At 42.6% G+C, this 22,607-nt stretch overlaps 1 protein-coding gene across 9 annotated transcripts in view; it reads right to left on the bottom strand.

Annotated features, from left to right (window-relative positions):
- eif4b (eukaryotic translation initiation factor 4B) overlaps positions 1-22,240 on the bottom strand; it is a 41,364-nt gene extending 19,124 nt beyond the window's left edge. For all 9 annotated transcript variants that reach the window (XM_033015451.1, XM_033015458.1, XM_033015453.1 and 6 more), the window contains exons 1-3: positions 22,186-22,240; positions 8,591-8,728; positions 567-772 (exon numbers count right to left, since the gene is read on the bottom strand). In XM_033015451.1, the coding sequence (XP_032871342.1) occupies positions 567-772; positions 8,591-8,728; positions 22,186-22,198 (357 nt within the window). In that variant the 5' untranslated portion in view covers positions 22,199-22,240. The remainder of the gene's footprint in view (positions 1-566; positions 773-8,590; positions 8,729-22,185) is intronic.
- Between the last annotated feature and the right edge of the window lie 367 nt (positions 22,241-22,607).

The following is a 22,607-nucleotide window of genomic DNA, read 5'->3' as shown; positions in this document are numbered from 1 at the left end:
ATGCGGCCTTCCAGCATGAACTAGACACAAGCACCATCCCAAATTTCTGCTCGTCTGCCCTGCTGCCACCCTGTGCCTTTGAGTTCCTCCTGTTGCAAAGAAGCACAACACATCCCGTGGATCAATATTTTCTTGTCCTATTCCCATTTTTCACCCTTGCACACCTTTGTTTTCTCCTCCCCTTCTCTTCCTCTAACCTTGTAACCTCTAATAGTAAACCTTGTTTACTATTAACCTGTCATCAGAACTGGGAAAAGGTATTGGCCCAGAACACTTTCTCTCTGGTAATGTGAGCTGACTCCAGTTATTCTAAGTGTTTATAAAAAAAAAAAATCATATTGCTAGAAATCTTGAAGGGTCGTTTAATCTATTGGATACAATCTCAGAATAGAAAGACAAAATGACAATTATCGTGCAGATAAATAGTTTAAAAATAAAACCAGGGGGTGAGGGGGGGTCGTCTATCAAATGTCCTGCACTGCAATGAGGCCAGAGAGCAGTAACCCTCGGTTTATGAGTGTTGTCTTCAGTATTCAGTAAATGCCACATTGCCCTCATTTACTTACATTCATCCCATGAAAGAACTTGCGGATAGACTCCTCGGATACTTCATAAGGCAAATTGCCAAGAAAAGCTGTGTACGGTGGCTGCTTAGGAATACGGCCCATATCAATATCTGGTGCTCGAGCTGCTCGAGGTGCAGTTGGCAGTAATGCCCGGTTAATGGAAGACTTGTAAGCATCGTCATCAATACCAGGCCAGGCAGTGGAAACTAGCAAAATGAACAATGGAAACATTGATTAAAAATAAGAGGTTCCTCCAAACATACTTTTAAAATTTTTTTTTAAAGGACTGCAGGTGGAATATTTCTGATTATCACATTTTTTTCAGAATCAAAATGCACAGAAAACGTAACACCATAGGTTCAGATGGAGGACATGGGAAAGATGCAAGCAGTGGCAGTCACAATTAAGAGCAATATTTATAACCACCACAGAAACTTGGGGAACAATGTAGATTAAAGATTAAGAGCAAATTATTTTTGTGGTCCGCTTTCCGGGCTAACAATACAATTGAAACACTTTCAAGAATTCATGTTTTAAATTTTTTTTTATTTCAACTACTTTTCTTGAACAATTTTGAAAGAATATAGCCAGTGACTTGCTCATTGGATATTTCCTCATGTTAATAGATAAGATGTTCTGGTCTTTCTGGGCTGAATATTAATTTATCATTAGCTGCTTGCCTGCCTGATCAGTTCTCATCTTTACGCTCTCCAGTCTTTTATTTTAACAGATTAGTCTGCAGCCTGCATTTATCACTTTTTGATTATTAACGGCAAGGCCCACCAGATGAAGGATCAACTTTCCAGGCTGAGGTGATCAAAGAATGAAGGGATGAACATTTCCCGCAGTCACATTCTAACACTTCGCCAACATCTGCTCTGATCACACCGTGAAAATGTATACATTATCAATCATAATTCTTTAAAACGCTCTCTCTTTTTAAAATTGGAGAACAGATGGTGAAACAAGATGCTATTTTGACAATTCCACCTATCTTAGAAGATTACATTGCATCTTCTGAATGGTTGTGGTTCTTAACCATTAAATTGGAATTTGCCAAAGCATTTTATGAAAGTTAAAACAAATTCTATCTACAATCCTTATTTGATTTAGATTGCAGAGTTTAACAGACTCTAGTTGCTTCTCCATTGTTATTTGCTTGCAGCCTGAAGTCACCGTGGTTTGCTCTGCCACCCACAAATTCAGTAGCCAAGCTATACAGTGCATTCAGAAAGTATTCAGACCCCATCACGTTTTCCACATTTTGTTACGTTACAGCCTTATTTTAAAATGGATTAAATTCTTTTTTTTTTTAATCATCAATTTACACACAATACCCAAGAAGGAAGAAGCAAAAACAGACGTTTAGAAATTTTTGCAAGGTAATTAAAAAGAAATAACTGAAATATCACATTTACTTAAGTATTCAGACCCTTTGCTATGACACTCAAAAGTGAGCTTAGGTTCATCCTGTTCCATTGATTATCCATGAGATGTTTCTACAACTTGATTGGAGTCCACCAGTGGTAAATTAAATTGATTGGACATGATTTGGAAAGGCACACACCTGTCTATATAAGGTCCAACAGTTGACAGTGCATGTCAGAGCAAAAACCAAGCCACGAAGACAAAGGAATTGTCTGTAAACCTCAGAGACAGGATTGTGTCGAGACACGGATCTGGGGAAGGGTATAAAACAATTTCTGCAGCATTGCAGGTCCCGAAAAGCACAGTGGCCTCCGTCATTCTTAAATCGAAGAACTTTGGAACCACCAGGCCTTTTCATAGCGCTGGCCGCCCGGCCAAACTGAGCAATCAGGGGAGAAGGGCCTTGGTCAGTGAGGTGACCAAGAACCCGATGGTCACTCTGACAGAGCTCCAAAGTTCCTCTGTGGAGAACCTTCCAGAAGGACAACTATATCTGCAGCACTCCACCAATCAGGCCTTTATGGTAGAGTGGGCAGACGGAAGCCACTCCTCAGTAAAAGGTACATGACAGCCCGCTTGGAGTTTGCCAACGGACTCTCAGCCCATGAGAAACAAGATTCTCTGGTCTGATGAAACCAAGATTGAACTCTTTGGCCTGAATGCCAAGCATCACATCTGGAGGAAACCAGGCACCGCTCATCACCTGGCCAATACCATACCTACGGTGAAGCATGGTGGTGGCAGCATCATGCTGTGGGGATGTTTTTCAGCGGCAAGAACTGGGAGACTAGTCAGGATCGAGGGAAAGATGAACGGAGCAAAGTACAGAGAGATCCTCGATGAAAACCTGCTCCAGACGTTCTGGACCTCAGACTGGGGCAGAGGTTCACCTTCCAACAGGACAACGACCCTAAGCACACAGCCAAGACAATGCAGGAGTGGCTTTGTGACAAGTCTGCGAATGTCCTTGAGTGGCCCAGCAAGAGCCCGGACTTGAACCCGATCGAACATCTCTGGAGGGACCTGAAAATAGCTGTGCATCAACACTCCTCATCCAACCTGACAGAGCTTGAGAGGATCTGCAGAGAAGAATGGGAGAAATTACCTAAATACAGGTGTGCCGAGCTTGTAGCGTCATACACAAGACTTGAAGCTGTAATCGCTGCCAAAGGTGCCTCAACAAAGTACTGAGTAAAGGATCTAAATACTTACGTAAATGTGATATTTCAGTAATTTCTTTTTAATTACTTTGCAAACATTTCTAAACACCTGTTTTCGCCTTTTTATTATGGGGTATTGTGTGTAGATTGATGATAAAAAAAATGAATGTAATCCATTTTAGAATAAGGCTGGAATGTGGATATAGTGAAGGGGTGTGAATACTTTCTGAATGCACTGTACATGCATATGCACTGCCACCATCCTTTGAAACAAAGGAAATTCAAAGGATATGGGCACTTGAACAGGGCGTGATTATTGCTCTCAAGGGAATGGGTCCACGCAACTTTTGAAAGCACCGTTTTTCAAATTGCTTCAGACTAATGCCAAGCAAGGGAATTATTTGAACCCAATTATGTTCAAATATGTTTCAATTAACAACGTGCACAACCGCAAGCAAATCAGATTTGAAAATGTCTCTAGTTTCAACACTTCAAAAAATAAAATAGTAGATACATCGAGGTCTCTATAGTGCTAAAGAATGCATAAACCTGGTGAATGCACAAACTACATCAGTAGATTCTCCATGCTGCCTTTGCCAAACAGAAGTGGGGAGTCTGCTCAGTATTTGTGGGCAAACTGAGATTAGGTTACTATGCAAGGAAAGCATAGACAATGTGCCCATGACTTCTCACGGAGGAAGAAGTTGCAGAAACAAAATAATTGGTGCCATTTATTTTACCTTCTCTCTAACTCTTTAGTGGGATGATTTTTACCACACCTTCCATGCACGTACACAAAAGACTTGCTGGCCTTTTTTTTGCTTTGGAGTTGCTACGCGAGTATCAGCCTGCTTTGCTGATACTCAATTTAGCAATATGAAACAATGGTCATTTGTGACAAAGTGCAACATAGACTCCTGAATTGTTTCATCACAGTGCTCCTACAGCAGCCAATTTTCACGGTTTTCCTGCAACAAACTTTCAATAAGCAATTGGCAATTTGCAAACTGTTATTCCTTTATTCACAAATTCATGAGATATTTAAACGGGCAAAATGGTAGCTTATTCCATTCACCAGACAGATTCCTGCAACAGGGAAACAACCGTCTTACTGGAGCATTATGCAGACTCGTCCGATGCCCTGGGGTTACGTACAATGAGGGGTGATTTCCTCAAAATGTGCCAAATTCTTCTGCAGCTTGGCTGGGCAAGTGCAGGAATGATGCTTCCCCTAGCTGCATAGTCCATTAAGGACAGAGATGAGAATAAATGTCTTCACCCCAGAAGATGGTGAAACGTTGAAATTCTCTACCCAAGAGGTCCGTGGAGACTCAGCTGCTGCGTATATTCAAAGCAAAAGCAATAGATTTTTGGACACAATGGAAATCTAAGGATATGTGGTTGGTGTAGGAACGTGACGCTGAGGTAAATGATTTGCAATTATCGTCCTAAATGCCAGGGGAGACACGAGGGGCTAAGGAACCGACACCTGCTTCTAAGACGTATATTCCAGCTCAGAGAAGCACCTAAAGGTTTCTCAAACAGCCACAACGCTATACTTCTGCCAGTTGGCTGAGCTCCATTTTTCAGCCTCAAAATGAATCCAACGACAGAGAACACGCAAACCCCACGTGCACATCACTGACTGATGCAACTCTTGACTAGCTATGGCAGTCATCTGGAATAATGGACCTGCCATTTATGGGGTGAATTGAATTGAATACATTTTATTAGCCAAGTATGTATACATACAAGGAATTTGTCTTGGTGCTTTGCTCCCCTCTGTCAAGGTATTTGACAGAACAGCAGAGTTACAATTGACAATGAGGAGGAGCCATCTTGGTGAACGGCTGCTAGCCAGCAGCCGTCCGTTTTAATTCGTTTTTTTTAATAGTTTTTAGTGAGTCCTGTTTTTCGTTTGTTGGGGATATGGACTTTTTAATGTGGGGGGGTAGGTCTCAACTTTATTTCTAGGTCCCTACCTGGTCGGTGAGGCAGCTTCTTCTCCGGGCTGCCCGTCGATCCGTCCTCGTGGCCTACCTGCGGGCTTGGAGCGCCGTTTCCTGGCGGGAACCGCCCAGCACCTCGGCCTCGGCAGCGGCACAGCATCGGAGCGCTGGAGCGGAGCGGGCGATCCCTTGCCTGGGGCGACGCGCTGGAGCTCTGGCGAGCTGGACCGCCGAGAGCAACAACTCCGGGCTGCGGGTTTGCGGAGCGTAGAGGCGGCGCCGACTTCAACAACGGGAGCCTGGGCGCTCCAAACCGGCGCGGCCTTGTCGGCTTCGGCAGCCGCGGGCTCCAACCAGGAAGCGGCCGTTCCAGGTGGCCCAGCTGCCGAGAGGACTCTCCCGACGCCGGGGCAAGATCACCCGGTGAGAACGGCCAGGGACATCGGGCCTCCGTAGAGGCAAATGCGGTGGCCTCAATAGGCCTGACTTTGGGGTGAACATGGGGTGGGGACTGGACATTGTGCCTTCCTCCACAGTGCTATCCACTGTGGGGGGATGATTTTTTTTGTCTATTTGTAGTCTTGTAGGTCTGTGTCCAAGATGGCTGCCGTGAAGAGAGAGTGGACGCTGGCACGATTTGGTTGCCGCTGCTCCCTCTTCACACTGTGTTTTTGATTTTCTGTTTTTGGATTGAATCCTGTTTTTAATTTGTGTCTCTGTGATGTCCTTATTGTTATATTCCGATTATATGTTTACTATGTAAGGTGTCCTTGAGATTTTGTATGAAAGGCGCCCATTAAATATAAAATTTATTATTATTATTATTAATGAACCAGACTGATGGAATATGCATTAACCTCTGGGAGTTCTCGGACCATCTGCCCGTGTTTACCGCTCATACTGTTTTTCCTGGATTGCCTGCAAACCTAGTAAACACCAAAATCAGTTTACGAGATGGGACCCTTGTTGCAATTGTTAGGTGCCACCTAATTAGAAAGAAACTGCAGGTATGAACGAACAGAATGGATGAAACACAGTAACTTGCCACTTGCATTTAAGCTAATGAAGTGTACGAGGGTATTACATCATACTAAGTAGTGTTTGGAGTGAAACAAGGTCCCCAGCTTAATTAGTTGTGTTTTTAAAGTAAGGGAAGGAACCAAGGAGCTCAATTTGGAGTGTAATTCATGGTAGGAGAACTCAGACCGATGGAAGGGGACTCTTCGAGGTCCATGGGAACCAAGTGTGAATAAAGTGTATCCGGCTGCTGCTACTGGTTAAGCATGTCAGAGTTGGAGATGCAGACGGAATCACCGTGGAGCATCCCAAATGCTGAGAAGTAGATAGTTAATCCTTCCACCAGAGTCATCAATGCAGGCGGTGGGGTAGCGCTGGTAATAAGTGATAAAATTAGTAGAGATGCGAGAGACAATCTAGGCTCAGGAGTCCATTTTGAAGGTTAGAAACAACAAAGTAGCAGTGCATAGATTCGCAAACTGTAGCCAATTGAAAGAAAAAATACAAAAGAAACAGGAAATAATTATGGAAGACTTTAATCTTCCTGCTGATTAGGTTAATTAATTTGGAAACGGTAACTATGAGAATAAATTCAGAATGCATGCAAGATTGTTTCCTAGGTCAATAAGTTTCAGAAGCAACTGGGGAAACAGGCTCTCCTGAATCTGGCAAAGTATAATGAGGCAGGTTAAATGAATCTCAGGATTACAAGATCCCCCAAGAAAGTAGTAATCACAATATGATAGATGTTGTATTGCATACGGGGGAAGACTTGGGCAAGAAGCAACTGAGGTTAACTTATGAAAGGAATTAGAGAGTTAGGAGGATAGGGTTGGCTAAATAAAGGCATGCAGTGGCAGACATTGCGAAGTGACTCCTGACAGCCAGCAAAAAAAAAATCCCAGTAAAGAGGCAAGATTCCAAGGTAGCAATGAAGCAACCATGGCTAACCAAGGAAGTGACAGGGCATAAAAATAAAAGAGATAAAACAAAAAGGTAACGGTAGACGTTAAGACTGAATTCTGGATCCAGCAAAGGAAGACCAAAAAAAGGAAAATAAATTGAGGACAAACGAGTAAAGGATATTAAAAAACAGACAATATAAAAAACAGTACATAAAGGAAGACAAAATGTGCATAAACATTTCTCTCCGCAGAGGATGGGTGGGGAAAGAGTTTTCGGGAACAATGAAGCTATAGAGGAGTTAAACAGATACTTTGCACCAGTTTTTAATGGTAGGGGATACTATGAACTACCGGGGTGGGAGATTGCAACCTTCACGTGGTCCGCCCTGTTTCGACGAATGCAATCAACCCGGTGTGAACAATCAAATAAGATTAAGTAGACCAAGTTGTCCTACAACTTTAGGCTGTGCACGCCATATGCAAGAAGAAGCTATGAACTTCCCATTAATACTAAATAAAACTGGAGGAATTAAATACCATCACTAGAGAACAGATGCCAGGCAAACTAATGGGCTAAATGCTGATAAGTCTTCTGGCCCGGATAGCTGGCATCCTCAGATCCAAAAAGAAGTGGCCTCTGAGATAGCGGAAGCATCGGTAAAAATGTTGCAAAAATCCTTAGGCGCCAGAGGATGGAAAAAAATTGGTAATGTGACATTGTTCAAAAAAATCAAGACAAAAACGTAGGCCGTTTTGCCTTGCATCTTGGAAAAATATTTAGCTCAATTAAAAGCAAAACATTTGAATGATCATAATCTAATCAGGCAAAGTCAGCACAGCTCCATGAATGGGAAACAGAGTCCGACTAATTTATCAGATTTTTTTCCCCAGGGCGTCAACAAGAGTAGACAGATGCATTGTGTTTGGATATTTGACAAGGTATCGTATGAAAGGTTACATCACCAGAGCCTATGGTGGCAGAAGTGACATAGAGGATTGACTAATGAGCTAGCAGCAGCACGTTGTGTTGAGGTGGTCATTTTTAGGTTGGCAACCTGTGAGCAGTGGGGACTGTTTACAATATGTATTCATGCATCCGACCATCAAGCCAATTCCGTATCCAATTAGCTGCCACTCCCTGGATCCCATGTGACCCATCCAACATCCCAGAATAGTCTACCATGAAGAACCTTAAAGGTTTTGTTAAAAGTCGATATAGACTATGTCTACTGCCCGACCCTCGTTGACCTTCTTGGTTGCTTAAAAAAACTCAGTCACGAGACAAAAAACTCACATTCGTGAGACAAGGTTTTTGTGAGACCAAAAGGTGCTGTGAACCGCAGAGCAGTTTCCAGCAAGCAATTCATTGATGGAAGTATTGTATGTTAAAGGCTACAAACACAAAGGGTGTCAGGGGTTATAGGGCGATGGCAGAAGAATGGTGTTGAAGGGAAAGATAGATCAGCCATGACTGAATGGCGGAGTAGACTTGATGGGCCGAGTGGCCTAATTCTATTCCTAGAATTTATGGAATTAATCTGTTAATTGCCAACATATCATCTTACCTTCATTATCCATGTCATCCGTCTCATCTGCCCAGCTGACTGGCTTCGAGGGAATGTAGACTGGGGTATTCCCTCCGCCATCCTCTGCCAGAAAGTCGGTCAGGGTCAAAGTCTTTCCCTTTTTCTGCTTCTTCTTCCCTAGAAACAGGAGACAGAATTACAAAACAAAAATTGAAAACCCACTTGCAACATTAATATGCGGCATCAAAGGAAACATTATTTTCCCGCTCGGGTACCTGGGTTGACATTTTGATTGCCTCCTCCACTCCCAAAAAACACAACTGGATGTACACGCGTTCCCTGGAGCAGGTTTACACAGAAATTCTCAATCCTTAAGAACTGCTCCTTAGATAACTGACCAAACAGACACTACCTTGAAAATAACTGTTCTCTGCCAATGAGGTTTAAGGCAGGTTTTTTTCGTTAGAGCTCCTGTACTGCAAATTTCTTCAATGATAAAGGGTGAACCAACAAAGGTGGCAGAACAAGAGACAGAAAATGTAAACAGTGTCCATTAGAAAAGGCAACCATGAAAAATAACCAAAAGGCAGTTCAGAAAATAAGGATCAATCCCACACCTGCTCCCCATTTCTCAGGAGGGGGGCGGGGGGAGCTCATATAGGCCCGTTTAAAGCAGGTTTCTAAAGATGAAAAGACTTCAGTGTAAAGCCATCATGAAACTAAAAGACCCAAGTCAGGGAGATCCAACAATGAAAACTTGGCATGGCACACACCGAGTCTACAGAGCACACGTGTACAGCTTGATGCTTTGCTGTACTACCACATTGGAGAATATACAGATGTACATGTAGATACATTATGTCAATTTACCTCCTTCATGCATCAGCAGACCCATGGTAACTTGCTCAAGTGATCTGCTTTGGGTGCTTGGTCTTCTATGATGTAGGATCTTAAACTCCAATCATATGCTCTTGCAAAAATCACAATGCCTTGTGCTATTTTGGTTACGTATTGGTCCTCCCCAATTTAGGAATGGCCGACTTAAGCCAGCCCATACACATGAACAAGCTTTTGGGACACGGCGGGGTGGATTTGACAGCTGCTGTGGGGCTGCAAGCACCTTCTGCTGTGCGGGAATTAGATTAGATTAGATTCCTTTATTGTCATTCAGACCTTTCGCATGGTTCGCAGACGCATTTCTGACTCATGAACTGTTCGGGTTGTGAACAGTTCAAAGGAACAGAACCTTGCTGTAACCTAGGGTGGACCTGTAAACTCTCTGGTAGGAAAATAGAATCTCGAATATCAGAGTTAGAAGGAGTCCAACGTCAATGTATAGGCAAGCATGTGTAAACTGAAAGAGAACCAAACTTTAATAGAGATTAAGAATGAGAATTGAAGTCATCAAGGCTTATCCAGCTTACATGCAAAGTTCACACTGAATGAAAGGCGACAGTGTACCATAATGAAATAGTGTTCAGGAAATATTCAGGATTGAATAAATTTTTCATTTTTAAATAAAGGGCAGGAATTGAAGAATGAACAAACCTGGTCCAAAGCAGTTCTGCTGCAAAATAAAAGAGCTCAAAGTACAAGTAGTTTGCAACTGAGGTAATCAAACCAAAGATGAAAAAAAATCTTAAGTAGACACTTCAATTATTCTAAATTATTACATTTTATGCTTACAACCAAATGACTATGCATAGATGCTTTAATTATGTCACAACCAATGCTACCTTTTCAAACAATTTTATTAAACTGGCCGTATCACGCGACAACAAATAATTGCAGTTCCAAATCGATCAACAGGTCACTCTTTCGTGAAAGATGGTAGCTTGGGTAGGCCTAAACCACCAATTTATCTGCAGTTATAAAAACTTGCCACTCATTATAGTCAACTGCTCACGGTAAGCATTCTCTGTTACAGTAAACCAAGACTTAAGAACACAATGCAAGTTACAAGATGGCAAATATAAATCACATTGGGACTGCACAGTGCCCCATGTCTCAGTCCTTTCTGGGATCACATCCTGCCAGATAATAAAACCTGCTGGGTCTCATTTCCTATATGCGGTCACTGACCCTTACGGTAACGTTTTAAAACAATTCACCACAAACTGCAAATCAACTCTTGGGGAGTTGCAAATAGGAAAAGTTTGTATAGAATTAACTGCTTCAGGTTCAAACAAAAAAAGTTTGAGGTTCTCTCTCTCCTTTATAATTGGAGTATTATTATGCTCTTGATCTTTCCTATTCTTTTTGGACTCCACTCCGCACTGGACCACTTGGACAATAAAAATACCTACGCGTCAGGCTGTTGTTTATAGACTACAGCTCGGTGTTTAATACCATCATCCCTTCCAAGCTGGTTACCAAGCTCACGGAATTGGGCCTCTGTGCATCCCTCTGCAATTGGATCCTTGATTTCCTCATCCTCAGACCAGTCTGTTCGAATTGGAGGAACCACTTCATCCTCAGTAACAATTAGTACGGGAGCACCTCAAGGCTGCATGGTCAGCCCCCTGCTTTCCTCACTCTATACCCATGACTGCGTAGCCGGACATAATGCGAGCTCCATCATCAAGTTCATCTACGACACCACTGTGGTTGTACGATTCACAGATGGGGACAAGTCAGAGTATAGAAGTGAGATCGACCGAGTGACCAAATGGTGCCAGCACAATAACCTGGCTCTCAACATCAGTAAGACTAAGGAACTGATTGTGGACTTTGGTAGCAGAATGATGAGGATGCACAATCCTGTTCATATCAATGGGACGATGGTGGAGAGGGTCAATAACTTCAAATTCCTGGGCGTGCTATTTCCGAAGATCCTTCCTGGACCCAACACACCGATGCAATTATAGAGAAGGCACATCAGCGGCTCTACTTCCTGAGAAGATTACGAAGATTCGGCATGTCGAAGAGGATTCTCCTAAACTTCTACAGGTGCACGGCAGAGAGCATTCTGACTAGTAACATCATGGCCTGGTTCGGCAACTTGAACGTCCAGGAGCGAAAAAGGCTACAAAAAGTTGTGACCACTGCCCAGTCCATCACCAGCTTTGACCTCCCCACCATCGAAGGGATCTATCATAGTCTCTGCCACAAAAAGGTAGCCAAAATTATCAAGGACCCACACTATCCTGGCCACACACTCATCTCACCATTGCCACCAGGAAGAAGGTCCAGGAGGCTGAAAACTGTAACGTCCAGGTTCAGGAACAGCTTCTTCCCAACAGCCATCAGGCTATTAAACACAATAATGAATAAGCTCTGAGCTCTGAACTGCAAAACACTATATTATTATTTGCTATTTGCACTATATGTTATTTATTGAACTTTACATATTCTGTTGTGCTGCAGCAAGTAAGAATTTCATTGCCACATCCGGGACATATGACAATAAAACATTCTTGACTCTTGTTGTAGGTCTCATTGCATTATTTCAAAACAGCAGGGGAATCTTCCCCACAGAGACTAGACCACTATTTATCCCTTAATAAGCATCAATAAAAGAGGGGGGGGGGGGGGGGGGGTCATTATTGTTTAGCTGCCGCAGAATCATGCTGTCTGCAAACTAGCTGCTGCATCATGCGTATTACAACAGTGACTGCACTTCAGTTAAGTATTTAATTAGCTAGAAAGGTGTATTGGGACTTCAAGATCATAAAGCTACTGTATAAATGGCAGTTTCTTTTGGAAAAGGTACATTAAAACCCATATCTGGACTAGTTTACCCAATGCACAAACTTCAAAATTCGTAACCCTCTCATATCTTCCCTTTTCTAACATTGAAGGTGCAATCCACAGGCAATAATTATTACAACAAACATAATCATAAGTAGGGGTGTGGTGTCGCACTTTAGGTTCAACCCACTGATATTGCTTTCATAAAAACCTTGTTAGCCCGTTAAATTTATTATTGCACATTATACATCTTTAAGCTTTCATTTCAATGAATTGCTAATTTAAATGAAAAAGAAAATAGATGTATCAAACTGCAAAATTAGTGGAATGTGGCATTTTATTTATTGACAATAGACAATAAGTGCATTAGAAGGCCATTCCGCCCTTCAAGCCAGCACCGCCATTCAATGTGATCATGGCTGATCATCCCCAATCAGTACCCCGTTCCTGCCTTCTCCCCACATCCCCTGACTCCGCTATTTTTAAAGAGCACTATCTAGCTCTCTTGAAAGCATCCAGAGAACCTGCCTCCACCGCCCTGAGGCAGAGAATTCCACAGACTCACCACTCTCTGTGAGAAAAAGTGTTTCCTCCTCTCCGTTCTAAATGGCTTACTCCTTATTTACAGTATTGTAAAGCTCTGCCGAACCAGCAGACATTTATGTACATATTCATTCAACCAGTCCACAGAAATATTTGCTTTTATCTGCTTAGAACACTACAGCACAGGAACAGGCCCTTCTACATATAACACCTAGTTTATTAATACTGACTTGCTTTCTAATTTTTGAGTAGCCTTACAGAAAGTGACCACCCTACAGTTTTACCCTTGGAGCTCCCTATTTGCTTTGACTTTGGAAACTGCCCCGGAAGAAGCACTCGTGATACAAAAGGGCACGTTACAATGGGAATTCAATGGAATCAGCATTTTAATTATTATAATAGATATTTCTAAACAGCTTTTTAGTTGGGAAATTAGCTAGGAATCAAACATCTCTCGTCAATATTTGTCTTCACGTCACTCCAGATACAAAACCCACCATTTTACCAATAATATGCGGCAAAAATATACTTCTCTAATTGTTAAAAATAACAAGTTTTTTGAAAGACGAATTCGAAAGGAACAAACAACTATCTTGCTAACAAAATGCCATTACAGGAATGGTTCCCAGCACAAATCATGCATTGAATAACATAACTGCTCATAGTTTAGTTAAGTAAGGTGCCCCAGTTCAACATACAGCTCTTTGAAATAATAACAAGTTAGTTCAATCCTATCAGTTAAATAATAACTAATCCTATTTTCATTTTATTACTCCTTGAAGTTTATCAAGTGAAATAATTGTTATGCTGACAATGTTTGTTTTGGGTCAGAGGTCAAATATGATTGGTCACATGTGTGAGATCACACAAAAGCATTTTTTTCATCTTAGTTTTATCTTACAAACTCTTGTGAATTTTAAAAAGCTAGAATGTTCATCTCTTTAGCAGACATGCATTATAGTTCTGTATGTAGGAAAATAGCAATGAATAAGATTAATCTCTTACAATAATTTTTTGATGTATTACTTTATGTGATGCCATTTAGTAACGTGTGTGACATTTTGGTTCACTTTCCAAAGAATGGCCCAATAGCTGAAAACTGCAATAAACGCGTGGCATAGAATAAATGGGATCTTCCCATGCTTAAATCGAATACAGCAAAAACCACAGAAATATTGCACACTTTAAGACATAACATTTGAAGGCTTAAAGACATCACAATATTTTTTGGAGGAAGTGGTGTGTAATTGTGTACAGAAAACAATGGTTAGGAATGAAAGGTTACAACTTGTACAACAGCAAGGACAGGCACAAATGCTGCAGGATGCTCAAGCAAGATAAACTAATCCAAGGTGATATCTAAGGTACACAAAATTGCTGGGGAAACTCAGTGGGTGCAGCAGCATCTATGGAGCGAAGGAAATAGGCGACGTTTCGGGCCGAAACCCTTCTTCAGACCCTTCAAACCCTTCTTCAGACCCCACCCCCCATCAGTCTGAAGAAGGGTTTCGGCCCGAAACGTCGCCTATTTCCTTCGCTCCATAGATGCTGCTGCACCCGCTGAGTTTCCCCAGCAATTTTGTGTACCTTCGATATTCCAGCATCTGCAGTTCCCTTTTGAACACAAGGTGATATCTAGATGGCAGCATCATTTCACTGATCAGAATTGTTTCAACTTTGCCACAGGACAATGTTATGAATTATTAGCACATTTTATATTCATTTATTATTAGTGCACCACGACTTATGAATTTAAAGTGGAGTAGGAAGCTACTTGGCCCCTCAACCCATTTAATAAGCCCACTGCATTCTGGTCTACCGATGCAATCTTTCACCCTCATGCTTATCAAATATCAATGTACCCTTGCTTTAAAAAAAATATTCAAAGACTGCTTCCACAGCCTTTTAGGAACAGGTCACCAGCTGCAGTAACATTCATTCTGGTGGACTGCTGGAGTAATCTTACTGTTGAGCTCATGCTCAACTTTAGCCTACATTCAAGTTTAGTACTAGGAATCTGTGGAACATATTAAAACAAGGCTCACTGTTTCTTCGATGCTAAAAAGGACAAGTTGCACAAAGTTTGGCAGAAGATTACACTTATACTTGGATTCTATTGAATTAACAACTTAAAATGTTACAAAAGATAATACAGCAATCATTTTTAAAGTATAAAACATCAACTACAAATATTTGTGGGAGTAGATATTGTACAAAACCTCCCCAAATCTATTGTCAACATTCTACTGCAGGGGTCTAATAAGTGATCGGTGATCATTCACTCGTCTCACTGTCGTCGCCCAGTGTTACATCACATATTTGTGACACGACACTGGGTAACTTCACAAAATGTCTGCTCCCTGATTTTCTCCAACAAACAGTATTTTTAAATTATGACAAACCAACTGGGTCAGCCAATCACTGTGACCACGGAACTCAGAATGTGCTCCCCCTTTTCAAGGAAACAAAAAAACAAATACTGACTGAGTGACTATGTGGAGCGCCAGTGTTCAGCAAACATGGCTGACCCCAAGCTCCCTTTTGCCTGCCAGTTCAATTCTCCTGCCCATTCTAAACCATCTGTGACGGCCTGCATTGTTGATATGAGGTATATAAGAAAACACAAGCTTCGGGAACAGCACGTATGGGCACATTGCACTCAATATTGAATTTGAAAACTTCAGGTAACTTGCTCTCTATTTACATCAGAACTGCCCTGTTCTGCTGTAGGTTATCCAACTATAATAATGGCTGTTATCCACTCTGTTAGCACCACCTGGTCTGCTTCACATTCCGTACACCTCCACATACCTCTATGTTCTCCAATTGCCCTCATCTCATCTCTTTCAAATTTTCTCAGTTCATTTTATATCGACTTTCTCTCATTAACGCATCAGCTAAACTATTTCAAGAGTTTATCCACATGGCAATCCTGAACTCGCCCTTTCAGAAATACGTCCTTTGACCTATCATCCCTCCCTCACCCTCTGCCACTTAAAGCCAACCTGTTTTCTTTCCCAATTCTGGCAAAGTATCTGGAAACTGAAATTTTTACGTATTCTTTCCACAGATGCTATCTGACCTGCTGCTCATTACCAGAATGTGTTTTTATTTCAGATCTCCGGCATCTTCAGCTTTTACTTGAAAAGTTGAGTGCCATTTTAAACTCAAACGCTGGGAGTAAATCCCATGACTAAACTACATCGAGATAAGTTTCCCATTTTCCTTTAATCCTAGTTTCAGAATTAAATTTGTATCCAACCATCTTGCCTCAACTGGAAACCATCTTTTCTACTAGCATTATTCCTCCCAAAATTTTACGTTTAATATTCATACTGTCCTGCAATTTGATTGAACAGGACTAATTCTCTCAACTGCAGAGGCTGAGCATTGACTGACAAATCCTAGGGACTCCCTCTGGACCATAATCCAACTCAGCCTCAAGCTACCTTTCCCAGCTATCACTGACCTGGGCAGCTTTGGAGATTTTATTCAAAACTGATCACCCCCGATTCATACCCAGCCGAGTTATACCTCCTCCTCCTCAAAATCCACAGGCAAAAATCACCGTGGTAGATCAAAGGACACAAAATGCTGGAGTAACAGTGGGCCAGGCAGCATCTCTGGAGAACACAGCTAGGTGACGTTTCGGGTTGGGACCCTTCTTCAGTCCTGGTAGATTTATTGGTTCAGCCTATTCACTTTCTCTTGATTCCACTCTTTCCCTCAAAAAAAGGTGTCATCTTGGAAACCATTTGTAAGATTCCCTCTGACACCCCTCAGTCTGCTGAACTCCTATTCTCCTTTCCAGAAGACCTTCCATTGCATATGTAAACCTTTTTAACCTTCTCTCCTTCCATCTCTCAGAGCCCCAAACTTATTGTGCATCTCTCAGAGCCCCAAACTTATTGCGCATCCTTCACTTTATCTTACCGTATTTAATACTCTAGATGTCTCCAGTGTAGAGGAGGCCACAAGAGTAGAGTGGGTGACCACTTTTAACAACTCCATTTTTACTGCAAATAATGCAGTCTCCACCAGCAGTTGTCTTAACTCATGGTTAAAAAAAACCCTGGATTAAAAATTGACAACAATTCCTACCCCAGCACACCATGAGACACTGAAATGAACATTTAAAACAGGCAGTGAGCTGAGAAGAAATGAAGCTGTCCAAGTAAATAGGATGCAGTTGCAATTTAACCTACGTGTTCTTCCCTGAAACCACATTGTGACTGTCAACAAGATGTACAAGTTAACCCATAACAAAGATGGTTAGAACAAGTCAGGGTTAGGTCCACTGAAGCCTTTGAAAATGTTAAAACAGAATTATGACAAGAGTAAATCCCAATCAGAAATGTTTTAGAACACTGAAGCTTTCCCGTATCAAACATGACGGTACAATCAAAAAGGGCAACAGTTTTACTGAGAAGCACAAGTATAATTAAAAATAAAAACTTGTATCTGTTTAATCAGTAATATTGAGAAATTTGCACTGAAAGTTCTTGGTCACCTGAAACTTGGCGTTTTGAATCTAAAAGTCAGAGTTGAGAGGAAAGTTGGGAGAATTGCAAAGCAGAAGGAAATAGAAGGCTTTGGACCCAAGTCTGAGGCTTAAAGACACAGGGGGCCAAGACAGGCAAGCAAGCACAGGGTTGAGGGGGGAATGATGCATGATAAGGACTGCGGAGATTTTTATGGCGTAGAGGGCAGAAAATGGACACTGACAAAGAGAATTTGAAGAATAAAATATGGAAGTGGAAGAGGCATGGCTGAAGTTCTCAGATGAGCGTGACTGTGAAGAAGGATGATGCTGCAGAGTTTGAAGTGGATTTATTTTGTGAAAGATCAGATACATTTCAACACTTGGCTCAGGATCAAACAGGACACAGTGACTGCAGTCTGTTTCTGCCTGAGACAGAATAGAGTTGCGTTGTGTGAAATTAGTTGCTGAGGGAGTCGTTCCAAAGATGATGTCTTTGGCCTTCCCAATGTTTAATGGAAGGACAATTCTTCTGGATAACGAGATCAGCCAGTAGACGTGATGAGAGAGTTGGCAGCTAGGCAAAGCTGAAGCTTATTAGCAAACATGTGACAGCTAACACCATGTCTGTCTTGTGAAAGGGCAGCATGCAGATTTTAATTTAAAAAACAAATGTAAATCTGCAGGGGGTTCTTCAGGTGCTCTAGCAATAAACCATTATGCCGCCTTCAACTGGAGAGGTAACAGGAGTAAGCAATTGATCCCTTCAAGACCAATCCAGTATTCAATTTTAGCAGTCAATCTCTTATCCTGAGACCAGAGATTGCAGATGCCTTGACTCTATTTATCCACCTTGGGGTTTCTTTCACCATGAACTCCAACAGGTGACAAAAACCTTTCAACTTATTATTTGAAGTTTTCCCATTGGCACAATGCCACAACAGCTTTTTGGAAGAAAGAGTTCCAGATTTCCAATTAGCTTGGCATGAAGTAATGAGCCCTAACACAACCATTAAAAACAGGATAAGCTGTTACATTTTACAACCCCTTATTCTGGACCCTCTGGCCAAAGGAAAGTTTCTATCTATAGTAAAACAACCTGTAATCCAACATTTGAAAATCCTGATAGTTAGGCCCTTAACTCACTGGGGACCCTTGGACACTACCTACCCCCCCCCCCCCCCCCCCCCCCAGACAACGCCGGGACCTCCTCCTACCCCAGGACCTCAGAGCACACCGAGACCCCCCCGCACCCCAAGGCCCCCAGTTCCCACTCTCTCTTGAAACTCACCTGGTTCTGTTTCCACTGCTGCCTTGAGACTTACCAGGTTCATTGGAAAGTGCAAAACTTCTTAGAAAAGTGAATTTAAAGTGCATTGGAGTATCAATTGGGGGAAGGGGGTGGAGTGAAGGGTAGTCCGAAAACAAATAATAGCCTGAAAGGTTGAAGTCTGAAACTCTAGTGGCCTGACAGCACTAACTCCCAAGCTTACTGCATTAACAGAGTCTTGCTGTAGCTGTCAAATCCTTTAAATCCCTCGCTCATGTGAATGGCTTTTATTCAAGGTAATATTACATGAGAATCTAGGAGTCTCAAGTTCACTGAACCTTTCTCATGTCAATATCATCCTGGTGATTCTGCATCGCACCCCTTCCAAGGGAATTGTATTCCGAATCCAAGTAATTCACCGGCCTTTTCAATTTTTCTGTAACTGTCCTCATTTGTGATTTCTGCAAACGGGGAAACCCCAAAAATCTGTTCATTAAATTCCTGGCGTGCTAGTTTACAAAAGACTGTGGATTGAGAGTGGGTAACGTCACACACGGAGTTCCGCCCGTCATGTTTTTGTCCATTCGTTGGTGACTCTTTGCATCTGTTGTCCACACAATTTACAGTACACTTGATTACCATCAGAAAACCTGGATATATGCAACTCTTTATTGCTTTATGCTCACAAACTAATGGGACATTGAAGCTCCAGTCAAATCCTGTGGATAGGAATACATAACTATTATCCCTACATCTGTCCATTGCCATATATCCAATTCCCTGCCTGAATTGATGTCATCTCCAATTCCATACACTTTATTTGCCACTTTTCTTTGAATGGCTGTTAGAGGATAAGTAACATAGCATTACCTACCACGTTAATTTAAAAAAAATGATTTGTTAGATTTAAATTCCGTTACAAAACCCACACTAGCCTTTAACCAGTTCACATTTATCCAAATGCTGTCACCACCCATACGGGACTCCAAAAGGCCAACATCATACTGCTTAGCCGTTTTAAATAGTGGAGTCACTGAAGAAGTGGGCAAAGGCAGTCTTATTCAACTGGATTACTGCAAGATATTGGAGGATGGTGCGATCAACCGTAACAAGGATCATAAAGGGCACAAAAGATGAGGGTTCGATCCAAAAGGTGATATTATCCGTAACGTATCATTTGTGACTTTGTTCAAGACTATTTGGCGCAGTAGCACAGGCAAAGCCCAAATTAATTAGGTTCAAAACATAGGAAAGAAAGGCAGAGATATGGGAGGTGAAAATGATCAAGCTTTTTCAAGAAGAGAAGTCAGCAGTAGAGTTTAAGTTTACAATGACTGAATGGTCACAAGCGGTTTTATTTCAGAGGAGAGGTGTAATCTTGGTAGGTTGGAAAGGGACCGAGATGAAACCAGGAGAGCAAACCACAGCCAAAAATGAAAGAGCAAAGAAGCCAATGGAAGTTGTTGGGTGGTCAATAGTTTACCAGAAATGCGCGAGTAGAAAGTGAACCTCATGAATATGATGAGCTTGCAGAGCAAACGACGTGTAGAGAAAAAAAGAAATATGCATTCATAGCTCATGCAGAGATCATCGTATTTAGACAGGCGAGGAATATCAAAGGATGCCAGATGTCAGTCTGAAGAAGGGTTTCGGCCCGAAACGTTGCCTATTTCCTTCACTCCATAGATGCTGCTGCACCCGCTGAGTTTCTCCAGCACTTTTGTCTACCATCAAAGGATGCCAGAGAGATAACTGAATGCATCATCTCGATCTTGTTCTTGGCAAGGGTGATGGTGGTAAGGGAAAATGTCTGTCTATAGTTGTTGAATGACAACCAGCTGTGTAATTCACACGAAGAATAAGCCACTTCTATCTCATCTTGACTCAATTTACCTGCCTAGTTCCAGATCTCTATTCTCTTAACCAATAAAAAAAACCTACAAGAGATCTAATTGTCCCTGTATCAAAAGGCTTAAGGAAGAGTTCTGATTTCTGGAGAAAGGCTGATGACCATCCTGAAAGGAAAACGGTTTTAACACAATGTCCCATTGTTCTTGGTTACCTGACCAGCAGAAACAGTTCCAAGATATCTACTATGTATGACTCCTTTAACTTTTTAAACAGCTTAATCAGGTTACTTGTTAATGCTTCTAAGCGTCAAGGGACTACACATTTATTTAAGATGGCCTTAAATTAACATTCTATTCCCCAGTTGAATCCATTGTCTTAAGACTTGAAGTAACATTGATTGCAACCATATCACAGGTACAATCAAAGTGGAACAGAGTAAGGGTTCTACTGAAAGGACAATGCTGGAGGAACTCAGCAGGTCAGGCAGTATCTCTGGAGAACATGGATAGGCGACGCATCTTCAGACTTGAAACATTATATATTCATGTTCTCCAGAGAAACTGCCTGACCCACTGATTACTCCAGCACTTTTCATCCTTTTGTGTAAACCAGCATCTGCAGCTCCTTGTTTCTAAGGGTGCTACTGGGATTGTCAATTTAGAGCACAGAAACAACCAAGCATTGCAGACATGTTACACTCAGTAGGCTAGGCAGCATATCCAGAGAACATGGATAAGCAACCCTTCTTCAGACTTGAAACATCATCTGTCCACATTCTCCACGGACACTGCCCGACCCACTAAGTTACTCCAGCACTTTGTGTCATTGTGTGCATTAACCTGGCATCCGCAGCCCCTTGTTTCCAATGATTCCACTCGTCAATGTGGAGCAAGGAAACAACCAAAAATTGCTGACGTGTTACACCCGAAGGACAAAGTAATCAGAGATGACCTTGTCTATGTCTTGGGGCAATGAGAATAGAAATAAAAAAACAGATGTTTGGGAGAAGGTTGTGACCCTGTGTAGGATTTCTATCACAGTGTAATAATACCAGCTGTACTGGTAAAATACTAGTGTAATAATGAAAGCCCAGTGGAACTTTTTTTGAGCTTTGAACGTGCATGTTTTTTTTTTTTAATTCCCCCCCAGTTTCCGTTTTCGTGAAGTGCGACGCTGTCTGATGCCAGCGAGGGCGCCTGGTTAATTGGCAAAAGTTCTGGCGCGGCGTGACAGCTTTGTAGGGCTGAATTGCTGGATCAGGAGTTTGAAGCGCTGCTGCTGCTGCTGGAAATGCGAAGTTTATCTCATGTGGTCGTCGATTCCCCCCTCCTCCTCCTCCCTCCCCCTCCAAAAGCCAGTGCGGCGACGCATGCGCGCGGGCCTGCAGGCAGGCAGGATGCATCATGCTCGGTGGGCAGGGAAGGCCGAATGGCCGCCATGGGGCCCCCCCTCCCCTCTTCTCCGCCCCCCCCCTCGTCGTCTTCTCCTCCTCCACCCCCCCCCCCCTCCTCCCTCCCTCCCTCGTTCCTCACCCTCCCTTCCCCCACCGCCGGATTTACCGCACACGCACCACACGGCCGTCCGTCCCCTCACCCCGCCCAAACCCCCCCCTCTCTCTCTCTCTCTCCCCCCTCCGCCGCTCTGCCCTCCCCCACAACTCATTGAAACCCCGCTTTTCGTCTTCATTTCCCCTTCCCCCATCCTCCGCCAAAGAAACGAGCGTTTTCCACGTGCCTCCCGCGGCCGGCACGCTGGTTTTTTCCCCCCTCCCGCCCCGCTCGGCGCCCGCAGCCGCTTTACCTGAAGACGCCATGTTGGAGAATGACCGATGACAGGACCCGGATATGGGCGTCACGTGACGACGACGACGACGACGACAACGCCGCTGCTGCCCGGCGGTTGGGGACTGGGGGTAAATCTCATGGTTCACGTTTTTTTTCTTTTCCCTCGCTCGAACAAACCCATTGAAACCAAAAAAAACATCTAATGTTGTTTCTGACACAAAATGCTGGAGTATACCAGCGTTTTTTTTCTCTCTCTCTCTCTCTCCACCAACCCCTCACATGTGTTGTAAGCCACATAATATCACAATTGATTGACACAATGGAGGAATTTTATTTTCAATTTAAATTTAAATATTGCAGCAGGTTTTTCAACAGTCAGCATTTCTAGCTCCCCCCCACCATCCTTTTTGTTCATTTTTGCGTTTGACAAAGAATGAG

This window comes from Amblyraja radiata, chromosome 46 (assembly GCF_010909765.2).
Source record: "Amblyraja radiata isolate CabotCenter1 chromosome 46, sAmbRad1.1.pri, whole genome shotgun sequence".
NCBI classification, from domain to species: Eukaryota; Metazoa; Chordata; class Chondrichthyes; order Rajiformes; family Rajidae; genus Amblyraja; species Amblyraja radiata.
This window is presented reverse-complemented; position numbering and strand designations above follow the sequence as displayed.